The sequence below is a fragment of the Melitaea cinxia genome, chromosome 5 (assembly GCF_905220565.1).
Source record: "Melitaea cinxia chromosome 5, ilMelCinx1.1, whole genome shotgun sequence".
Lineage (NCBI taxonomy): Eukaryota > Metazoa > Arthropoda > Insecta > Lepidoptera > Nymphalidae > Melitaea > Melitaea cinxia.
Window position 1 is genome coordinate 18,208,801 of NC_059398.1, and position 21,965 is coordinate 18,230,765.

Below are 21,965 nucleotides of genomic sequence, written 5' to 3' on the forward strand. Positions count from 1 at the left end.
GATAGATAGATTAGCTGAGAATAAATGAACGATTGTTTCTCTGGAAGAATCGGTGATAGCTAGTCTTTCTTTTTTAGAGATAAAGGATATAAAAGAAATGTATTTAAACAGGACCACCAGTATTAGGGGCTCTGAAAGCCGGTCTTGAATCATTTAAAAAAAACATACCCACAAACTAAATTTAAATAAAAAAGGCTTACCTGAAAAAATAATATATATAGGTAAGTTCAATAATTAATTCATTTTATACACACTATAGCAATATAAATACGTAAGAAAAACAACATCCCAGTATCTACTGCCCAGTGAATATAAAGGTTATAACGCTCCTCACACACAAAGTACTTTTCATTAAACGTCTGTCAAGTCTTGTCACTTGTCATTGTCAACTACAGCTGATGCATGGCTGATGCCATATACCAAAGCACAGATAAATGAGATAATTACTTTAATACCAACACCACAAATTACACACTATACCTAATATGAGCTATAATTTATTAGTCTTATTTATTTATTCAATGTTATTTTTAATGTTGATTAAAATTGAGTTGACAACCCGTTACAAAAACTACTTGTACATTTATAACTCCTTCCTATAATATCGTTACTAATTTAGTTCCATATTTTTCTTGCACTATATATATAGGTATGTATGGATGTATATGTATGTTTATATATGTTTTCAATTTTATGCACGGATTTCATAAATATTTCTATTTAAACCTTCTACAATAGTAAGCCTATAACAAAATTGACCAGAATTGGTCTAGCTTTTCTCTAGTTTTCTCAAAAGAATCTCTCGAGACTTTCTTAAGTTACCAACACATCCAACTTCATCTAAATTCACTTTTGTTTCAATATAGAAGATATATTGATAAAGGTGCAATGCAATAACGACTTTCGCATAATGGCAACCAAAAAAAAGTAACAACTGTCAGCAGTCATAGTCCTTTTTAACTGTAATGTCTGAAATCTAGTAAGACGTGTGCTCTTGCCCGTTTAGGGTATATATGTTCTGTGGCTCTTGCAGGCCGATTTATCTGAAATTCTTAATGTTTTTGGAATAATGGCAGATTCTGAGGTAAATACGAAACTCACGCATTACTTTTTGTAGATAAACTATAGGTCGTATTAATCATATTATATTATTTTTAGGTTTTGAAGAAGTTAAAGGATATTCCGTTTAAAATACAAACCGCAAGTTTAAAAGAAAGACGTGATGTTCTTAAAGAAATAGAAAATGTTTTATCAACTCCGGGTAAGTTTATTAATTTTTCATATGTTCTAGTCGTATAAAACTTAAAGGGCGTATCGTATACTGTAATATAGTATAGTTAGGTTATCTAGGGCTTTCGGGCTAGCTGTATTGATCCATTATTCCTAAGTTTGAACTACGCACCTGAACATAGCACCAATCTCCGGTGCATTAATCAAAATAATTTCATACGCACATGACAGAAGGGTGCTCTCACAGTTCACTTCAGTCAATATAAATACATCAATACTTTAGTAAGCTTTCATCTGTTGCTATGATGTGTTGTTTTCAGGTTATTTCATTAAAATTAAATATCAAAAGAATATAATATAAGATAATTGTCACCGAAATAATTATTAATAGGGTACACTGTCTCATTTTATTACTTATTAGTGTGTAATATACTATATACAGGTATAACAGAGCCAGCTGTACGCTATGTCTGTCGGGTGTTATTGCTCACCCTAAACCGCTACAGGGACTCCACTTCCCAGCACTATGTTAAAAATCTGCTGGTGTATCTTGGAACTGAACACAGAGAATGGACTCTAAAGAATCTCTTGCCAGCTTTGCTGGAAGTATCTGAAAATTTGAAATGTTTAGCACCATCGTAAGTCTTATGACATTTTTTTTTTAATTTTAAACATCTTGTTTGAGTAAATCAATATTTTAAGTATGTGAATTGTTTATTTTTATTGTTTACCCTACTTAGTAATCTATGTAATATATTTATATATATAATATGCAATAAGACTGCCTTTTTTACACGTTTATGTTTTCCTTTTTTAATGTAAAAAATTTCCTCTTATTGTACAATAAAGTATATTTGTATTTGTTGGTCATTCTTATTTAATACAATCTTGCTTACAGTAAATACTTTTCTTGAAACAAAACGTAAGACAGTATGTGTATGTATTTATTAATAGTTTTAGATACCTCTAAATATCAACATAATAATATCAATTAGTATGATGATGCAAATGAATGGATAAATGTTTAGAGTTTTTGTATCTTTGCTTTTGACGTGACAACATCTAATAAACCGATGAACGTCGGTGGCATGCACGTAAAAGGATGACTCATTGCGTTATGCTCAGTGATAGTCATTCCATATACTATCGCTCGATTGGCCTATACATCCGAGGAGATGTTTTGTTATGACGTTGTCATGTTAAACTAGCTTCCGTTAACCATATTTACAGACAACCAGTTTTTTGTTTTTAACGTTGAAATGATATTTAAAAAGTTCAGTTGTTAGCGCTTTTTCCATTGTGCTATTGCGAACAATTATGATTTTCAAATTGTTTTAATAGACTCGAGGTATGCTGGTTATTTGACAATGAACACATAAAACATTATACCATTGTTTTATAAATTTAAATTACACGAACTATTAGTGTCCGACTGAAAGTACGGTTTTGGTTTCCGGTCGAGTTTCGGCGAAAAAACGGGTTACGGTATCGGCGGCAAACCTGTCAAAATTAAGATCAAAACCGAAACTGTATTTGCCATTTTTCGCGCTGTGAGCGAGTGTTTCCAGTGAACAATTATTTATTGCTGCTGGTCAAATTTATTCAGACAGAAAGAGAAATCTGCGAGGCGAAAATGATTGATGAATTGATGAAATTGATGAACTATTATTTCTTACATTTTTTTTGTTCGGATATAATTTCGTCGTTTATGAACCTATTCTAATGTTTTTTTTTTTGTTGGAAAAGAGATATTCCAAGTGTGATACCATCATAAGGAAACCAGGATCTGATGATGGAAACTCTCGAAAATCCGCAATAACTTTTACTGGGTGTACCGATTTTGATAATTTTTAATTTAATCGAAAGCTGATGTTTATCATGTGGTCACATATAAATTTTATCGATATCTGATAACTACTTTTTGAGTAATCTTTGATAACGCGTACTTGCTTGACTATTTTTTCGTCGATCTGCGTTGTATTACTTGTCGATGTAATTGAAGTCGGTTTTTTTTTTCGTTTGCGCGCAAACACAATTATTTGTTGGTTGTTGTTTGTTAGTAGTTGTACCTATTCTGATATAAATAAGGTAACAACTTAAATAAGTAATATCGTTTATTATTTAAAAAAAAAATATTTCAAAAAAGAATCTACCTACTGAAATAATACACCTCACCTATCCTAATTTTAAGGCGCAATTAAATTTTTTTTTCTAAAATGAGGGGTTGCTTTGATTCATCAATAAGCAAAAATATAAATAAAATGTAACTTTGTAATTTAAAGATTAAAAAAAAATAAAGACAGACTGATTTTAATAACGTTTTCCTTTATTTTTAACCGACTTAAAAAAAGGAGGAGGTTAAACCGACCGTACCGTATAATCGGAGATAACTTCGTCGTTTATGAACCGTTTTTGATGATTCTTTTTTTGTTGGAGAGAAAATATCCGAAGTATGGTACCATGATAAGGAAACCAGTATCTGATGATGGGATCCCAGGGAAATCGAGGGAAACCCTCGAAAATTCGCATAACCTTTTACTGGGTGTACCGATTTTGATGATTTTTAATTTAATCGAAAGCCGATGTTTATCATGTGGACACATTTAAATTTCATCGAGATCTGATTTACAACTTTTGGAGTAATCTTTGATAATGCGTATTTACTTGACTATTTTTTCGTACCTACGTTGTATTACTTGTCGATGTGATTGAAGTCGAGTTTTTTTTCGTTTGCCAGCAAACACAAATTATACGCTCAAAACACGATCCTTGTAAGGAAGTTTCAATTTCGGCCGAAACTGCGACCGTTGGCGTAAATCGGTTTCGGACATTACAAACTATATTTTGTGTTATAGATGACCTCAAACAATCAATGTTATGGACATTATGAGGAAGTCATAAAAGACGGACTTATTTTTTTTTTGAGATAAATATTTATTAAATATATTAAGTTGACGACGCGTTAGCGCAGCGGTAATAGCACTGGCTGTTGCGCAGGCGGTCGCGGGTTCGATTCCCGCTCACAACAGACATATTTATCGACTATATAGATGTTAGTCGTGGTCTGGGCGTTGTGTTTGTGTATTGTGTGTTTCCGGACCCCCGACACAGGAGAAAATCCTACTGGGGGATCCGTTGAGTGTAAAAAGTTTATTATTATTATTAATAAAGGTTTTGCTATTTTATATCTACTTTTTTTAAAATCCTTCCAAGATCTCATTCATTATTAAAATTTAAAAGGAATCAGATTGTCAATGAAATTTTTGTTTAATATGAACTATGTTTCCGTTTTAGCAAAAGCACCAGTCAAACTGGCCTATATGCACTACGTTGGACAACAATTTTAGTGGAGGGCTCCCTCAAGGCACCTGAAGATGCCCTGGACTATAAGACGCTTGTGCTCACACAGGCCTACCTGTTGACCGCGGTCACTGCCTTTGGTGACAAGAAAAAGAATGAAAAAGGATATTCTATGGTAAGTGATAATTAACTTTAATTCAGTCTTTTGTCTATCTGCAATCATCTGTTTTGATATAATTATTTTTTTTAAATTGGTATGTATGTTAATGGACATGATTATTTTTATTTAACTAGCTTTTACCCGCGGCTTCGCTTGCATTGAATTTTTTTTAATAAAAAGTATCCTATAACACTTCTAATATCTCCAAAAATATGTATACAAAGTTTCATGATGATTGACTAAGTAGTTTTCGCGTAAAAGCATAACAACAAACTTACATCCACATTTACAATATTATCTTATATATAAAATTAGGGATTAGGGATAATTGCACACTTTAAAGATGTGATTTTCTACAAATAAGCAATGTTGATTAAGAAGACAATGCGAACATGTTAGCTTCTTTTTGTAACTCTTCTTTTTTTTAAATCGTGAATTAACAATTTAGACTATAGTTTTTAAAATATTAGTTTTTAATTTTTAAAAAAAAAAAAAAGCTACTACTACGTTCTAGTACTTTGTGGTAGAGTGACAGATTTTAGATGTGTTCTTTAGTTTCCTTTTGTGTCTATATGTCTTTTTTTCTCCATCTGAAAAATATGACATGTCCATTGATGAGGCCTTAACCTCTATTAACTGAAATAGTTTAAAATTGTTATGTAAAAGAGCTTTCTTCAACCAACTTCGAAAAAGGACGAGGTTTTCAATTTGATTGTTTTTTTTTTTTTTTAATGAGTTTTACCTCATAACTTTTTCGTGGGTGGACTGATTTTGATGATGATTCGTTTTTTAACCAAAAGCTGGTGCTTGTTATGTGTTTCCGTTTAAATTTGATTCAAATCAACTATGGCTAGTAGTATTTGTTTATACAACTAGGTTGGCAAACAAGCATATGGCTTACATGGTGGTAAGCAGATATAATGACTTGTAGATGCCTGAAACACCAGAAGCATCGCAAACACGTTGCCGACCCTACACCCATTCCCCTCCAGGATCAGTGGTCACCTTACCACAGGAACTCAACCCTACCTAAAGCAGTATTATTTAGCTTTGATCCTCTGTAAGGTTGAGTTTACTACCCCAGCCGGACAGGATATTTCCTGACGACCCCTACCTTAGTTTTAGGTTATATGACTATAACTCAAATAATAATGACTAGCCCGTTCGCGCAGTTCTGTGCCGCGGGTTGCGGGTTCGATTCCCGCCTGAGTCAGGGTGTAATATTTGTATATATATATATATATATATATTATTTCTATGTATATTTATAAAAAAAAATATAGTTATAACAGTCGGCTGTTACCTGTAACACAAAAAAGCGATATATCAATAATGCGTATAAATTACTTGACTTTGACTATGTTGATGTTCTCATTTTATTAATAGGTGGCTACCTAGCGTTTATTATTTACTTATGTATATTATATTTATTTGTATTACATATCCATATGTTAACTATTAGTATTTAATTTATAAAATATTCTAATATATACATTTATTAAACAAGCATATCCGCACGATACCCGTAGTATACGGCGGCTTTGACATTAGCTCTTTCAGTGTTTTTTATACTGATATTTATTTTGTAATTATAAAGGAACGATCTAGAAAGACTCTACCGCGCATGATCGACAACTTTGACAAGGCTAAACAGAAGTAATTTGGTGCTACAAGAGATTTAATTATTAATAGCCTAATCTATATACGTGAAGCAAAAACTTTGTACCCCTTTTTACGAAAATCGCGCGGACGGAGGAGTATGAAATTTCGCACACTTATAGTTTATATAGACATGAGTGCAGAATGCTAATATTTTTTAAAATTATGCATAAAAAATATAGAATCAATAAAAAAATATTACACATACTACCATTACCAATTCGGAATGCCCTTCCGGCTTCCGTTTTTCCAACTAACAATAACTTAGGTATCTTCAAATCAAGATCCAGGACTCTCTAATTAAACCGGCTGAAGGCTCCCGCCGGGGTTTTGGTCGGTAATGCACCCCCAAGTGCTGAAGCCGACATATGGTTTAGCAATGCCTACCCGGGCATCCTGGATATCACCCGTAAATGGGTTCCCCTGCGATAACAAAAAAAAAGGTATCTTCAAATCAAGGGTGAATAGGTAGATACCGATCTTCTAGGCAAGCGCGCACCATCTCAGGTTGCATCTTCACTTACCATCAGGTGAGATTGCAGTCAAGCGCTAGTCTATATATTAAAAAAAAAAAAACATTTATTTGACACACACGCATATTTACTCTTTTGTTTTTTATTATAGAAGTATAGTCTTTGACAACAGAACCTTGATAATGTTCAAACTTATAATTTAAATTAATTGTGGTCGAATTTCGACCATTGGGCGACCACCAGTTATTGTTTAATTGCTAAAGTGGTATAAATTGAAGTTGGTTTTTTTGTTTGAATTCGAACTCAATTTTATTGAAAATGTTTTTTACAGTTGCACAATATCTGGAAGGCGATGGGAAATGAAAAAAGTCAAAAATGGTTAAATGTTCTGCTGTCACAAGCACCCGACTCCGGCCCATATTTGTGTGTCACATTTTCAGCATTTTGTCGTCACGCTAAGGAGATCAATGATAAGACACTTATCTCTAGTCACAAGGTAAATTATTATAAAAAAAATATATTATTATAAATATTATTATAAAAAAAATTAACACATCCTTTTTTGTTTAGAATCTCTTCAGACTATCAGCTGACACATTTAAGTTAATACCAAACATAAATTGTTTGCTTAATACATTATCATAACGATAAGTAGCTTAATAGACTTTTAAAAAGTAGAATCTGAAATCTGTACACTTTAAAACAATAATATTAAAAAAAATTTTAGGCAAAGATGCTGGATAGTTTTATTAAAAGCCTCATAAGCGTTAAGGCTCGGCCCAACGCCAATTTCATCCAAGGTTCCTATGACTTGCTGCATTTAATGCAAGCTCTAGACGTCCAGGAAGTACTGCTACCTGCTTTGCAAAAGGCCATGCTCAGGAGCCCAGAAACCATAGTGGAAGCTGTGGGGGTGGTGATTGCTAATCTAGATGTTTTTGTTGATGGGGTAGCCGTTGACATCGGCAAGAGTTTGATTGGTAAGTACATCATTATTTTCACAGTCAATTATTGTTTTCACTACTGAAGTGACGAGTAGTAGTTTACTAGATCGTAAAAACACTTTAAAGTTAAATTTTCTTCCAGCGATATTTGAAAAGTTAGTCAACACCTGTGCAAATGAAATGAAGCTAGTTATTTTTTAAAAAACGAGTGTCCTTTAGACCGCACGACTGATGTAAAACTTCTTTAGCTCCATCTAATTTATATCTCCCTCTCAACTTCCGTTCGCTTCGCCCGATAACACTTTTCGTAACGCTCTCGTCGCGTATTCACCAGCTTACTCCTCAAGTCAAGCGTGCGTAAAGAAGTTTTACTTCAATAAATGCATAGTGTAGTAACAAGCTTTTATCCACAGTGAACCTGCATTCGCGTGACGCGTGGGTGCGCAGCGGTGCGGAGGGCGCACTGCGAGCACTCGCCGGCTGCATCGCCGCGCCGGCCGCCGCTAAAGCGCTGCTGGCGCACGCCTTCGCGCACTACAACGGGGCCAACGGCAAGCTCAGCTCCAGCGAGGACAAGATCGCCGTACTTAATGTGAGGATACGAAATATTTATACGTATATTTTTTGAAAACTTATATAAAGAAGTAATTTTGATTGCTAAAGGTTATCCGGCTCGAAGGACCATTTTGTTAAATAAAAATACATTTTGATTAGTAGGCGAACAACTTTATTAAAAAAAACGTAGTCTAATACCGTACATACGTGTCGTTTGTAGGGTGTGGGCACACTGCACCAGTTGGCCGTGATCCCCGAGGAGCGCCGCAAGCTGTTCGACGACGTCGCCGTGCAGATCGCGCGCGTGCTCGACAGCGAGTCGCACGAGCGCACACTCTGCGTCGCGCTCGACGTCCTCTACCTCTGGACCATCAGCCTCAACACCCTGCTGCCCGAGAAGATCTTGCAGATATACATGGTATTCCACGTTCACGTCAATACTACCTTAAAATAAATAGTATAAAACTATACTTCTGCACGTCATAAACTCGGATTCTTAATCCAAGGCAAGGCAAACTTTGGCATTGAACATAATTTAGCACATCAATATACTAACGTAGAGTATTCTGGCGTGTGCAGAAGGGGTTGTCGGCGAAGAGTACGACGCAGGTGGTGCGCATCGCCTACACGTCGCTAGTGTCGCGGGTGCTGCGGCGCGGGCCGGTGCACGCGGACGTGCTGCGGCCCGCGCTGCTGGCCGCCGTCGAGCGCGCCGCGCAGCAGCCGCTGCAGGTAGGCGGCGAGCCAACACTACGTTCAATACTTATCGCTTAGTCAATTGCTCCAAACTCTGTCTCTGTGTGCCGTGTCACCGTCGGGCGCGGTTCAGATTCCCGCTCGGAGTGGATATTTGTGTTTATACAACTATTTATTTCCGGTCTGCTTGTTGGTCCTGAGTCTCCCCACTGTGTCTCGGAAAGCACGTTAAGCTGTCGGTCCCCATTGTTATCATATACACCTGATTGTGATCGGTACTCATAGTAGGAATATATCCGCCAACCCGCATTGGAGCAGCGTGGTGGATTAAGTTCTGATCCTTCTCCTACATAGAGAAAGAGGCTTATCCCCAGCAGTGGGATATTACCGTGCTGAAACTACTACAGAGTACGCTATTAACCCCACATTAGGTTTGTTTTTTTGTAACAATAAAAGTACAAAATATAATTTGGTCGCAGAACCTGGTGGTGAGCGAGGGCATCAGCGCGATGGCGGCGCTGGCGCAGCTGGACGTGGACGGCGAGCTGCCGGCGCAGGGCGCAGTGTGGGCGGCGCTCACGCATCCACAGAAGCACGTGCTGCTCCACGAGCGCATCCTCGCCGCCGCCACTGACGATGGTACCGCCCAACCCTACCGCCCTTGCTCAGATAAATTCATTTATATCATTACATGAATCTTAATGCTAGTATCGCCTCGCTTCGAGTAAGTAGCGAGCCGACAGCGATTATTTTAACTCTGTCGTCCAGTAAGTAACTTTTTATTTAAATCAATGTGCTACGCTTTGTTACAAACTTTTTTTTTAATTTTAATTTTTTATTTTTATTGGTGTTCATAACGAGATTTCGATATTTTATTTTTATGATTTCCGTTATTCGTTTGCTCTAAGGTAGCTCTATAACATTTACCCCTTTATAGTCCTAATACAGGTGGTGTTACTATGCAGAACTGTATTGGAAAAGTACGACAGTGTTGCCAGTGATGAAACTTCGCCGGTGATGAGGGCTTTCATAATGGTCCTTTTGTCCCCGACGAAGACGGTTCGCTCGGTCGCTTTACAAGAGGCTAAAGCGCTGCTCGCCAATCCAGATAAAGCTTCCTTGGCAAAGAATTTAGTTTCGAAATTGAATGAAGTACTAGACGAAGGAAAAATATTTGCCGTTAAGGAGAAGACGCCGCCGGAAGAGAAGCCCGATGTAACAGGAAAGATGATACTGGACTGTGTACACGTGCTGTGCTCTTATAAAGGTTAGGATGTTTTAGAATGCTTCGTGTCATAAGTTTTCAAAAAGTAATTTGCATGTTAAGTCGAGTCACTACATGAAGCATCTGATGGCCTGTTTAAAACTTCTCTCTCAGAGGCTCATTGACTGACTCTAAGAGCTTACTCTTAGAGTTAGTTGAATTTGACAGTATATTGTGATTGCCAGTTGCATAGACATAATTATGTAGATCAAAAATTATTTATTATCTTTATCATTATTTTCAATTCGTGCAGAGTACAGACAAGATGAGCTAGAAAAGTTGGCGCTTGAGGCACTGCCAAGTTGCCACCAGCCGTTGGTAACAGGTGTCGCCCCCCGCGCCTGGCTACGCCTGTTGGCCTATTTGGGTCTCGACCCATCACGTCTCGTCGCTACTCACTCCACGCGCCTCAAGAGCGTCTACATCACCAACTTCACTCCCACAGAGGTACTGCTGTGTAGTCCTGATCAAAATTTTTGACTCAATCAGACAATTCCAAAATTGAGTTACAGATGACTAATTAAATCACTTTTTTCTAACATTCTGATATTGTGACCAAATCCTAGTTTATAATCAAAACGTTCAAATTTAAGGGTTACTATGATGTTCCAAAAATGCTTGCATTGAACATTTGAGACAAACATTGTGGTGGAGAGGGTGGGAGGTGCATCTCAACTAGTATTCACGGCTCATGTTTGGTGTTCATAGACAATGCGCGGTGTGTTGGCAACACTATCGTCCTGTAGTCCTGAAGTACTGGGTGGTGCGGCGCTACGGGTGGTGCTGGACACGCTGCAACGGAACGACCTGCTGGCCGTTACTCGGGACGACTACTTCGTGTACCTGACGCCGCCTGGCCTGCTCTACGACAAGAGCGTCGTGCCGGGGTACGTTACTGACCGCTCTGTTATCTTCTTACGGCGTACCTAAATCGAGCTTAATTGTACCTCTAGGTCAATTTTCATTATAGCATCTTTTAGGATCTTTATATCTGATATTGGATATTTGAAAGCAATATCTTTGTAAATTAATTTCCAGTGCTACCCACACATATTTTGTTTTTATTGTCTATGGTTAAGACAACTAGGTAATACAAAAATAAATAATGAAATTTTATTATTCAGAAACGAGGACAGCAGAGAAATGAACCTCAAGCGTGAAAGCAAGGCGTACAGCTACAAGGAACAGCTGGAAGAGCTACAGCTGCGCCGCGAGCTTGAAGAGAAGCGGCGCCAAGAGGGAAAGATCAAGGAGGTCCGTGTCTAGCGCACTGTACCTCTACAGCTGGACTTTATGTTGTTATACCCTGTAACACTCAATCTGCTTGCAGGTTCAGTTGACAGCGAAGCAAAAGGAGGCCATAAAGAATCAACTTGCTAAGGAGAATGCCATTCGAGAACGACTCACTGCTGTGAGTAATTGAATTGAACAGATGGAACTTGTAAACGTAGATGTTGTTATAAGGGAGTAGAGATATGAGAGTCAAAATTTAGTTCTCCACACGGCTTTACTTAGACTTAGTAGATATCCCTACTAATCATACGAATAACGATTGTTATCAGGTGTTTATGACAGTAACCGGGACACTAACACAGATCAAAACCAGTTACTTACTCCGATATTGACAAAAATCAATATTGAATTCGTGACCTTCGATTTTAATGGAACATCTATATTGGAGACATTTTAAATAATAGTTTACATGATACTCGACAGTTCACTAATCCATTTGGCCTAGTCTTCCTGTTGTTTTTATTTGATTAACGTTTTGATTTGCCGTCGCGTGCAGTTGAACGCTTGCGTGGAGAAGGCGGTGGCGCTAGTGGAGGCGGTCGGCGCGGGGTCTGCGGCGGCGCTGGGCGTGCAGGCGCGGCGCGTGCTGCGGGCCATGCTGGGCGCGCTGGGCTCCCCGCTGGCGGCGCCGCGCCTGGCGCCCGCCTACCACCGCCTGCGCACCGCGCTGCTGCCCAGGCACCCGCGGCTGGCCGACCACGTGGCGCGCGTCACGCTCAGGTGTGTACCACCACCACCACCTACCGCGCCCGGCGCCCGCCTACCACCGCCTGCGCACCGCGCTGCTGCCCAGGCACCCGCGGCTGGCCGACCACGTGGCGCGCGTCACGCTCAGGTGTGTACCACCACCACCACCTACCGCGCCCGGCGCCCGCCTACCACCGCCTGCGCACCGCGCTGCTGCCCAGGCACCCGCGGCTGGCCGACCACGTGGCGCGCGTCACGCTCAGGTGTGTACCACCACCACCACCTACCGCGCCCGGCGCCCGCCTACCACCGCCTGCGCACCGCGCTGCTGCCCAGGCACCCGCGGCTGGCCGACCACGTGGCGCGCGTCACGCTCAGGTGTGTACCACCACCACCACCTACCGCGCCCGGCGCCCGCCTACCACCGCCTGCGCACCGCGCTGCTGCCCAGGCACCCGCGGCTGGCCGACCACGTGGCGCGCGTCACGCTCAGGTGTGTACCACCACCACCACCTACCGCGCCCGGCGCCCGCCTACCACCGCCTGCGCACCGCGCTGCTGCCCAGGCACCCGCGGCTGGCCGACCACGTGGCGCGCGTCACGCTCAGGTGTGTACCACCACCACCACCTACCGCGCCCGGCGCCCGCCTACCACCGCCTGCGCACCGCGCTGCTGCCCAGGCACCCGCGGCTGGCCGACCACGTGGCGCGCGTCACGCTCAGGTGTGTACCACCACCACCACCTACCGCGCCCGGCGCCCGCCTACCACCGCCTGCGCACCGCGCTGCTGCCCAGGCACCCGCGGCTGGCCGACCACGTGGCGCGCGTCACGCTCAGGTGTGTACCACCACCACCACCTACCGCGCCCGGCGCCCGCCTACCACCGCCTGCGCACCGCGCTGCTGCCCAGGCACCCGCGGCTGGCCGACCACGTGGCGCGCGTCACGCTCAGGTGTGTACCACCACCACCACCACCTACCGCTCCCGGCGCCCGCCTACCACCGCCTGCGCACCGCGCTGCTGCCCAGGCACCCGCGGCTGGCCGACCACGTGGCGCGCGTCACGCTCAGGTGTGTACCACCACCACCACCTACCGCGCCCGGCGCCCGCCTACCACCGCCTGCGCACCGCGCTGCTGCCCAGGCACCCGCGGCTGGCCGACCACGTGGCGCGCGTCACGCTCAGGTGTGTACCACCACCACCACCTACCGCGCCCGGCGCCCGCCTACCACCGCCTGCGCACCGCGCTGCTGCCCAGGCACCCGCGGCTGGCCGACCACGTGGCGCGCGTCACGCTCAGGTGTGTACCACCACCACCACCACCTACCGCTCCCGGCGCCCGCCTACCACCGCCTGCGCACCGCGCTGCTGCCCAGGCACCCGCGGCTGGCCGACCACGTGGCGCGCGTCACGCTCAGGTGTGTACCACCACCACCACCTACCGCGCCCGGCGCCCGCCTACCACCGCCTGCGCACCGCGCTGCTGCCCAGGCACCCGCGGCTGGCCGACCACGTGGCGCGCGTCACGCTCAGGTGTGTACCACCACCACCACCTACCGCGCCCGGCGCCCGCCTACCACCGCCTGCGCACCGCGCTGCTGCCCAGGCACCCGCGGCTGGCCGACCACGTGGCGCGCGTCACGCTCAGGTGTGTACCACCACCACCACCTACCGCGCCCGGCGCCCGCCTACCACCGCCTGCGCACCGCGCTGCTGCCCAGGCACCCGCGGCTGGCCGACCACGTGGCGCGCGTCACGCTCAGGTGTGTACCACCACCACCACCTACCGCGCCCGGCGCCCGCCTACCACCGCCTGCGCACCGCGCTGCTGCCCAGGCACCCGCGGCTGGCCGACCACGTGGCGCGCGTCACGCTCAGGTGTGTACCACCACCACCACCTACCGCGCCCGGCGCCCGCCTACCACCGCCTGCGCACCGCGCTGCTGCCCAGGCACCCGCGGCTGGCCGACCACGTGGCGCGCGTCACGCTCAGGTGTGTACCACCACCACCACCTACCGCGCCCGGCGCCCGCCTACCACCGCCTGCGCACCGCGCTGCTGCCCAGGCACCCGCGGCTGGCCGACCACGTGGCGCGCGTCACGCTCAGGTGTGTACCACCACCACCACCACCTACCGCTCCCGGCGCCCGCCTACCACCGCCTGCGCACCGCGCTGCTGCCCAGGCACCCGCGGCTGGCCGACCACGTGGCGCGCGTCACGCTCAGGTGTGTACCACCACCACCACCTACCGCGCCCGGCGCCCGCCTACCACCGCCTGCGCACCGCGCTGCTGCCCAGGCACCCGCGGCTGGCCGACCACGTGGCGCGCGTCACGCTCAGGTGTGTACCACCACCACCACCTACCGCGCCCGGCGCCCGCCTACCACCGCCTGCGCACCGCGCTGCTGCCCAGGCACCCGCGGCTGGCCGACCACGTGGCGCGCGTCACGCTCAGGTGTGTACCACCACCACCACCTACCGCGCCCGGCGCCCGCCTACCACCGCCTGCGCACCGCGCTGCTGCCCAGGCACCCGCGGCTGGCCGACCACGTGGCGCGCGTCACGCTCAGGTGTGTACCACCACCACCACCTACCGCGCCCGGCGCCCGCCTACCACCGCCTGCGCACCGCGCTGCTGCCCAGGCACCCGCGGCTGGCCGACCACGTGGCGCGCGTCACGCTCAGGTGTGTACCACCACCACCACCTACCGCGCCCGGCGCCCGCCTACCACCGCCTGCGCACCGCGCTGCTGCCCAGGCACCCGCGGCTGGCCGACCACGTGGCGCGCGTCACGCTCAGGTGTGTACCACCACCACCACCTACCGCGCCCGGCGCCCGCCTACCACCGCCTGCGCACCGCGCTGCTGCCCAGGCACCCGCGGCTGGCCGACCACGTGGCGCGCGTCACGCTCAGGTGTGTACCACCACCACCACCTACCGCGCCCGGCGCCCGCCTACCACCGCCTGCGCACCGCGCTGCTGCCCAGGCACCCGCGGCTGGCCGACCACGTGGCGCGCGTCACGCTCAGGTGTGTACCACCACCACCACCACCTACCGCTCCCGGCGCCCGCCTACCACCGCCTGCGCACCGCGCTGCTGCCCAGGCACCCGCGGCTGGCCGACCACGTGGCGCGCGTCACGCTCAGGTGTGTACCACCACCACCACCTACCGCGCCCGGCGCCCGCCTACCACCGCCTGCGCACCGCGCTGCTGCCCAGGCACCCGCGGCTGGCCGACCACGTGGCGCGCGTCACGCTCAGGTGTGTACCACCACCACCACCTACCGCGCCCGGCGCCCGCCTACCACCGCCTGCGCACCGCGCTGCTGCCCAGGCACCCGCGGCTGGCCGACCACGTGGCGCGCGTCACGCTCAGGTGTGTACCACCACCACCACCTACCGCGCCCGGCGCCCGCCTACCACCGCCTGCGCACCGCGCTGCTGCCCAGGCACCCGCGGCTGGCCGACCACGTGGCGCGCGTCACGCTCAGGTGTGTACCACCACCACCACCACCTACCGCTCCCGGCGCCCGCCTACCACCGCCTGCGCACCGCGCTGCTGCCCAGGCACCCGCGGCTGGCCGACCACGTGGCGCGCGTCACGCTCAAGTGTGTACCACCACCACCACCTACCGCGCCCGGCGCCCGCCTACCACCGCCTGCGCACCGCGCTGCTGCCCAGGCACCCGCGGCTGGCCGACCACGTGGCGCGCGTCACGCTCAGGTGTGTACCACCACCACCACCTACCGCGCCCGGCGCCCGCCTACCACCGCCTGCGCACCGCGCTGCTGCCCAGGCACCCGCGGCTGGCCGACCACGTGGCGCGCGTCACGCTCAGGTGTGTACCACCACCACCACCTACCGCGCCCGGCGCCCGCCTACCACCGCCTGCGCACCGCGCTGCTGCCCAGGCACCCGCGGCTGGCCGACCACGTGGCGCGCGTCACGCTCAGGTGTGTACCACCACCACCACCTACCGCGCCCGGCGCCCGCCTACCACCGCCTGCGCACCGCGCTGCTGCCCAGGCACCCGCGGCTGGCCGACCACGTGGCGCGCGTCACGCTCAGGTGTGTACCACCACCACCACCTACCGCGCCCGGCGCCCGCCTACCACCGCCTGCGCACCGCGCTGCTGCCCAGGCACCCGCGGCTGGCCGACCACGTGGCGCGCGTCACGCTCAGGTGTGTACCACCACCACCACCACCTACCGCTCCCGGCGCCCGCCTACCACCGCCTGCGCACCGCGCTGCTGCCCAGGCACCCGCGGCTGGCCGACCACGTGGCGCGCGTCACGCTCAGGTGTGTACCACCACCACCACCTACCGCGCCCGGCGCCCGCCTACCACCGCCTGCGCACCGCGCTGCTGCCCAGGCACCCGCGGCTGGCCGACCACGTGGCGCGCGTCACGCTCAGGTGTGTACCACCACCACCACCTACCGCGCCCGGCGCCCGCCTACCACCGCCTGCGCACCGCGCTGCTGCCCAGGCACCCGCGGCTGGCCGACCACGTGGCGCGCGTCACGCTCAGGTGTGTACCACCACCACCACCTACCGCGCCCGGCGCCCGCCTACCACCGCCTGCGCACCGCGCTGCTGCCCAGGCACCCGCGGCTGGCCGACCACGTGGCGCGCGTCACGCTCAGGTGTGTACCACCACCACCACCACCTACCGCGCCCGGCGCCCGCCTACCACCGCCTGCGCACCGCGCTGCTGCCCAGGCACCCGCGGCTGGCCGACCACGTGGCGCGCGTCACGCTCAGGTGTGTACCACCACCACCACCTACCGCGCCCGGCGCCCGCCTACCACCGCCTGCGCATCGCGCTGCTGCCCAGGCACCCGCGGCTGGCCGACCACGTGGCGCGCGTCACGCTCAGGTGTGTACCACCACCACCACCTACCGCGCCCGGCGCCCGCCTACCACCGCCTGCGCACCGCGCTGCTGCCCAGGCACCCGCGGCTGGCCGACCACGTGGCGCGCGTCACGCTCAGGTGTGTACCACCACCACCACCTACCGCGCCCGGCGCCCGCCTACCACCGCCTGCGCACCGCGCTGCTGCCCAGGCACCCGCGGCTGGCCGACCACGTGGCGCGCGTCACGCTCAGGTGTGTACCACCACCACCACCATCTACTACGCCCGGCGCCCGCCTACCACCGCCTGCGCACCGCGCTGCTGCCCAGGCTGACAAAGTCAAGACAAAGTGATGTGTGCCATTTGAATCGGTATAGTATATGCTGGTATACCATTCTATTTATATAAACATATAAAAGCGCTGTAAAACGTCACTGTCACTCTTCAGTTGTTTCACACGACTTTACTCATGTATTATTTCATATCTTATGACATATAATTTGATTTGATGAATAAACTTTAATACTTTAAATATAAGCCATCAATGACCTTGTTGACTCGTTTAGGCTCCACAAGCCGCAGTGCGACCTGGACCGCAGCTGGGAGCAAGAGGACCTGTCGCGCGCCACGCTGCGCACCATCAACATGGTGTACGCGGCCACCGTCCCTACCACTACCACTATCACGACGAGCCAGGACGACGAAGACGATGAACACTCCTTCAGCATTGACCAGCCCTCCACGACTGAACACTTAACCGCTGCCGGGTTCTGCTATGTGTTCCCTCTGTTCAAGCAAGGTGTGTCAAAGTGTTCGATTATAGATTTCTACTACTAAACTTAAAAACTTAAACATTGCATGAGGCATTTTGTCATATCACAAATTAAGATCGATCCTGTGGAACCTCCACCGCTAGCCCAGGAAATTGAATGAGATACAAACAGGATAGTGGAATGAGATGTCAAAATCTAAATCAAAAATTACTTTATTCAAACAAGCTTCAAGACCACTATTTTATATTTGTCTTATAAATTATCTTAAGTTAAAAGCGAAGCTACCACTGATTTGGAATGTAGATTCTGCAGAGATGACTCGGCTATAAATGTGTTGTGGTGGTGAAAAAAACCGACTTCAATTACATCGACAAGTAATATATATACGGTTGAATTGAGTAACCTCCTCCTTTTTGAAGTCGGTTAAAAAACTCTGCAGTAATTCTTTAAAAAAACTATGTTTTAATATAAAATTGGTAATATCTTGCATGAAATAGAGAGTCACTAAATACACATTATTAGTATTAATATATAATCCTGCCATCTATGTGTTGGGGTTGGACTAGCAGCAGCAACAAATAATGCGAGATAAAAAAAACTTAAACAGTGCACTAGTTGTCTTTTATATTAGACATAAAGATCGATCTCACGAGCCTACAGCAGCAGATCACCAGCAAGTAGTGTAACAGTGTGGTCCTCGTGCCAGGGCTGACCCGCAGCAGCACGCGGCTGGACGAGGCGACGACGGCGCGCGCGCTGGCGGTCGTGTCGCAGCACGCAGCCCTGCGCGGCGACTGCTCCGGCCCGCTGCACGACCCGCTGCACCCGCAGCTCTTCCCCATCGACCAGATGTTCCGCCTGCTCATCGACCTCGTCGGTGAGTGCACCGCGACAGATTACTGATATTTTCTTCCAACTAGATAGAGCACAGAAACAAATATCCTGCTCAAAATCTGGAGCGGCCGGACTGAGGAAGTAACTGAGGTAGGGCACAGCAGGAATTTCCTGCTCAAATATGGAGCAGCCCGACTGGGGTAGTACCTCGACCTTACAGAAGATCACAGCAAAATAATACTGTTTTCAAGCAGTATTGTGTTCCTGTTGGTGAGTAAGGTGACCAGAGCTCCTGGGGGGGATTGGGTATTGGGTCGGCAACGCGCTTGCGATGCTTCTGGTGTTGCAGGTGTCTATAAGCTACGGTAATCGCTTACCATCAGGTGAGCCGTACGCTTGTTTGCCGACCTAGTGACATAAAAAAAAAAAAAAAAAAGTATCTTGACCTTACAGAAGATCGAAGCTAAATAATATTCAAGTGGTTGTGTTTCTGTGGTGAGTAAAGTGGCGAGAGCTCCTGGGGCTTTTACGATGCTTCTGGTGTTGGAAGCGTCTAATGGTAACTGCTTATCATCAGGTCGGTCGTGTGCTTATTTGCCACATGGAACAACATACAATCCTGTCAGAGATAATCATAAGAGACACAACCCCAATACGAGGACCTCGATTACGAACAGTAGTTGAATTGGTCGGTAGGCACCTGCGGGGGGCGCGTGATGGCGGCCTGCACGGTGGCGCTGCTGGAGACGGCCAGCTGCGCCGCGCGGGCTCCGATGTTCTACGATGACGTGCTGTGCCTGCTGGACGGCTTGCAGAGCCCGTTGCCGGTTTGTGCACATTTATATAGAACATTTCTCGGTGGATGTTATTTCTCTAAATTCTGTAGAGAAAACGTTATGTATGTATATTTTGAAATCGGTTCAGCTAACTCCAAATCCTAGTCTTAATTACGTTTTACTTTACGTTACGTAATATTAGCAAAATTTAAAAAATGTCGTAGAGCATATCATTGTCATCACATTAACACTTCAGCCAAACCTCTTTGTGCCGAAAATGGCGTGACAACGGGGTGACGTATAGATATATATATCCACTTTTGTAAACAATTGGGATGTGGATAATACTAAAGAATTAATTATTATTAGTCTTTCTGCAGACTGACGAATGTAAACGTATTTTTCTCATCGCCGTAATATTCGTTCTCGCGACTTCGTATCGTCTCGTTGAGAAGTTCTCTAACCGTCCGTAACGCACACTTCCGTGACCGGGCAGGTGGTGCGCGACGCGGCGCTGCGCGCGCTGCGGCTGGTGGCGGCGCGCCTGCCGCCCTTCCTGGAGGACCCGCAGCACGCGCTGGCGCTCGCCGTGCGCCTCTACGTCGCCACCTTCGACGTGCGCGAGGACAACAGGTACCGCGCGCCATTTGTTGACCAAAACCAAAACAATCGATAACTACCCTCCTAGTCGACAACCCTGATGTGTGTGTCTGGAAACTTGTGTCACGATGCTTATCGGTTTATCAGGTTTGATAAAAAAGTAAATATAGGTTGACATTTGAGTATGTACCTGTCAGTTAAGTTACAAGAGGGAGTCACCAGTGGGGAGAATGTAAAAGCGTATTTTTTTTTCTTTTGTCCAAATCGAATAGTTACAATTGATTAGATTACAAATGTTTTCTTTATAATGTCTTTAAAAACGTTGTTTGTGAATTTGCTTCAATTCAAAGTTCAAAGAACTATTTAAGTTTTTATAATAACAATAGTAAAGCATGAACATCTAATTGTCGATTCTTTGTTTTAGGTTAGTACCTACCTAATTATTTTTTGATTGTGATAATTGTTATGTAAAACCTATCTGTTTTTAATAAATAAATCTTTGTTTTAGATGAATCAAAATTGTGTTATGCTTTAACAAGAATATAACTCATTGGTCTTATATAGATATTATTTTGAAAATTTCAATAAACTTTACATAGAAAAAAATACAATTGAGTTTTGGGGTATTAAAGGAGTCTAAAACCTTACCACACTGAAGGAGTGGAGGTTGTAAAAAAATTACTAAAAAACGTCATGTGATTAATGAACGTACCATAAAGTTTTTGAGGGTGATTAGTAGGGTCGACAACGCGCTTAAGATGCTTCTGGTATTGCAGGCGTCCGTTTATAAACAGTAGTAAATAATCGTTTACCATCAGGTGAGCCGTACGCTTGTTGGCTGACCTGGTTGTTTAGATAGTACCGTCCATGTCCATCGTGCAGGTCGCTGGCGCAGGAGTTGTGGGCGGAGCTGCCGCGCGCGGGCGAGTGGGTGGAGGGCGCGCCCGAGGAGCTGCAGGAGCTGCTGCTGCAGCAGGTGCAGCACCCGGCTGACGACATCCAGCTGGCCGCCGCCTCCGCGCTCACGGCGCTGGTGGGGCGCGCGCCCGACCCGGCCGCCGCCGCCGACCGCGTGCTGCAGAGCCTGCACGAGATATACGAAGAGCGGCTGCCGGTGAGCTGTCTCTCTTCACACTCACAACTCTATTGTGTACTTCGTGAGCTTTTGAATCGGCACAGCTATTCGGCGTATTAATATTCTAGTTCTATACAAGAAAATTTGGGTACTGTTAGAGAATCTGTAACGAATTATAAAGCTTTCTCTGTCGATTAAAAAACGTACAGCCTTAAAGTGAACTGAACAGTCGTCGCACATTCAATTATTATATTCAATTTTGAGTTTAAATCATCTGGAAACTCAAAATGAGCTCGCCATACGTAATAATAACTTAATCAAAATCAACCGAGACACTTCGGAGTCGCCCCCCTCTACGCACACCGTCCCGCAGCTGACGCCGGCCGTTCTGGACGCGTTCGGGCACGAGACGGCGGCGGCGGTGGACGCGTGGGGCGCGCGGCGCGGCGTGGCGCTGGCGCTGAGCGCGCTGGCGCCGCGCCTGGCGCCCGGCGCCGTGCCCGCCGCCATGGCCTTCTTCGTGCGCCGCGCGCTCTGCGACCGCAGCGACGCCGTGCGCGACGCCATGCTGGCCGCGGCCATGGCGCTCGTCGAGCTGCACGGGAAGGTACGCTGCCACGAGACCCCCCCCCCCACTGCCCAAACCTGCACTCTGTGCTGCTCGTGTTTGTGTTAATTACGAAAATAAAACTATCCATATCTATACGTATAATAAAATGGTAGGAAAGTCAAAACTGTACATTGAATATTTTTTTAAAAGAATATTTGGGGTGTGACAATCGATA

General features: G+C 48.6%; 1 protein-coding gene across 1 annotated transcript in view; it reads left to right on the forward strand.

Annotated features, from left to right (window-relative positions):
• Positions 1-936: 936 nt before the first annotated feature.
• LOC123653912 (eIF-2-alpha kinase activator GCN1) overlaps positions 937-21,965 on the forward strand; it is a 32,642-nt gene continuing 11,613 nt past the window's right edge. Inside the window, exons 1-23 of the mRNA XM_045589889.1 lie at positions 937-990; positions 1,024-1,084; positions 1,159-1,261; positions 1,673-1,868; positions 4,525-4,705; positions 7,154-7,318; positions 7,550-7,802; positions 8,180-8,358; positions 8,542-8,739; positions 8,901-9,053; positions 9,497-9,656; positions 9,955-10,284; positions 10,535-10,728; positions 10,990-11,168; positions 11,406-11,535; positions 11,612-11,692; positions 12,071-12,294; positions 17,689-17,921; positions 18,602-18,772; positions 19,426-19,556; positions 20,002-20,138; positions 20,988-21,219; positions 21,554-21,787. Coding sequence (XP_045445845.1) covers positions 1,070-1,084; positions 1,159-1,261; positions 1,673-1,868; positions 4,525-4,705; positions 7,154-7,318; positions 7,550-7,802; positions 8,180-8,358; positions 8,542-8,739; positions 8,901-9,053; positions 9,497-9,656; positions 9,955-10,284; positions 10,535-10,728; positions 10,990-11,168; positions 11,406-11,535; positions 11,612-11,692; positions 12,071-12,294; positions 17,689-17,921; positions 18,602-18,772; positions 19,426-19,556; positions 20,002-20,138; positions 20,988-21,219; positions 21,554-21,787 — 3,879 coding nt within the window. The 5' untranslated portion in view covers positions 937-990; positions 1,024-1,069. The remainder of the gene's footprint in view (positions 991-1,023; positions 1,085-1,158; positions 1,262-1,672; positions 1,869-4,524; positions 4,706-7,153; positions 7,319-7,549; positions 7,803-8,179; positions 8,359-8,541; positions 8,740-8,900; positions 9,054-9,496; positions 9,657-9,954; positions 10,285-10,534; positions 10,729-10,989; positions 11,169-11,405; positions 11,536-11,611; positions 11,693-12,070; positions 12,295-17,688; positions 17,922-18,601; positions 18,773-19,425; positions 19,557-20,001; positions 20,139-20,987; positions 21,220-21,553; positions 21,788-21,965) is intronic.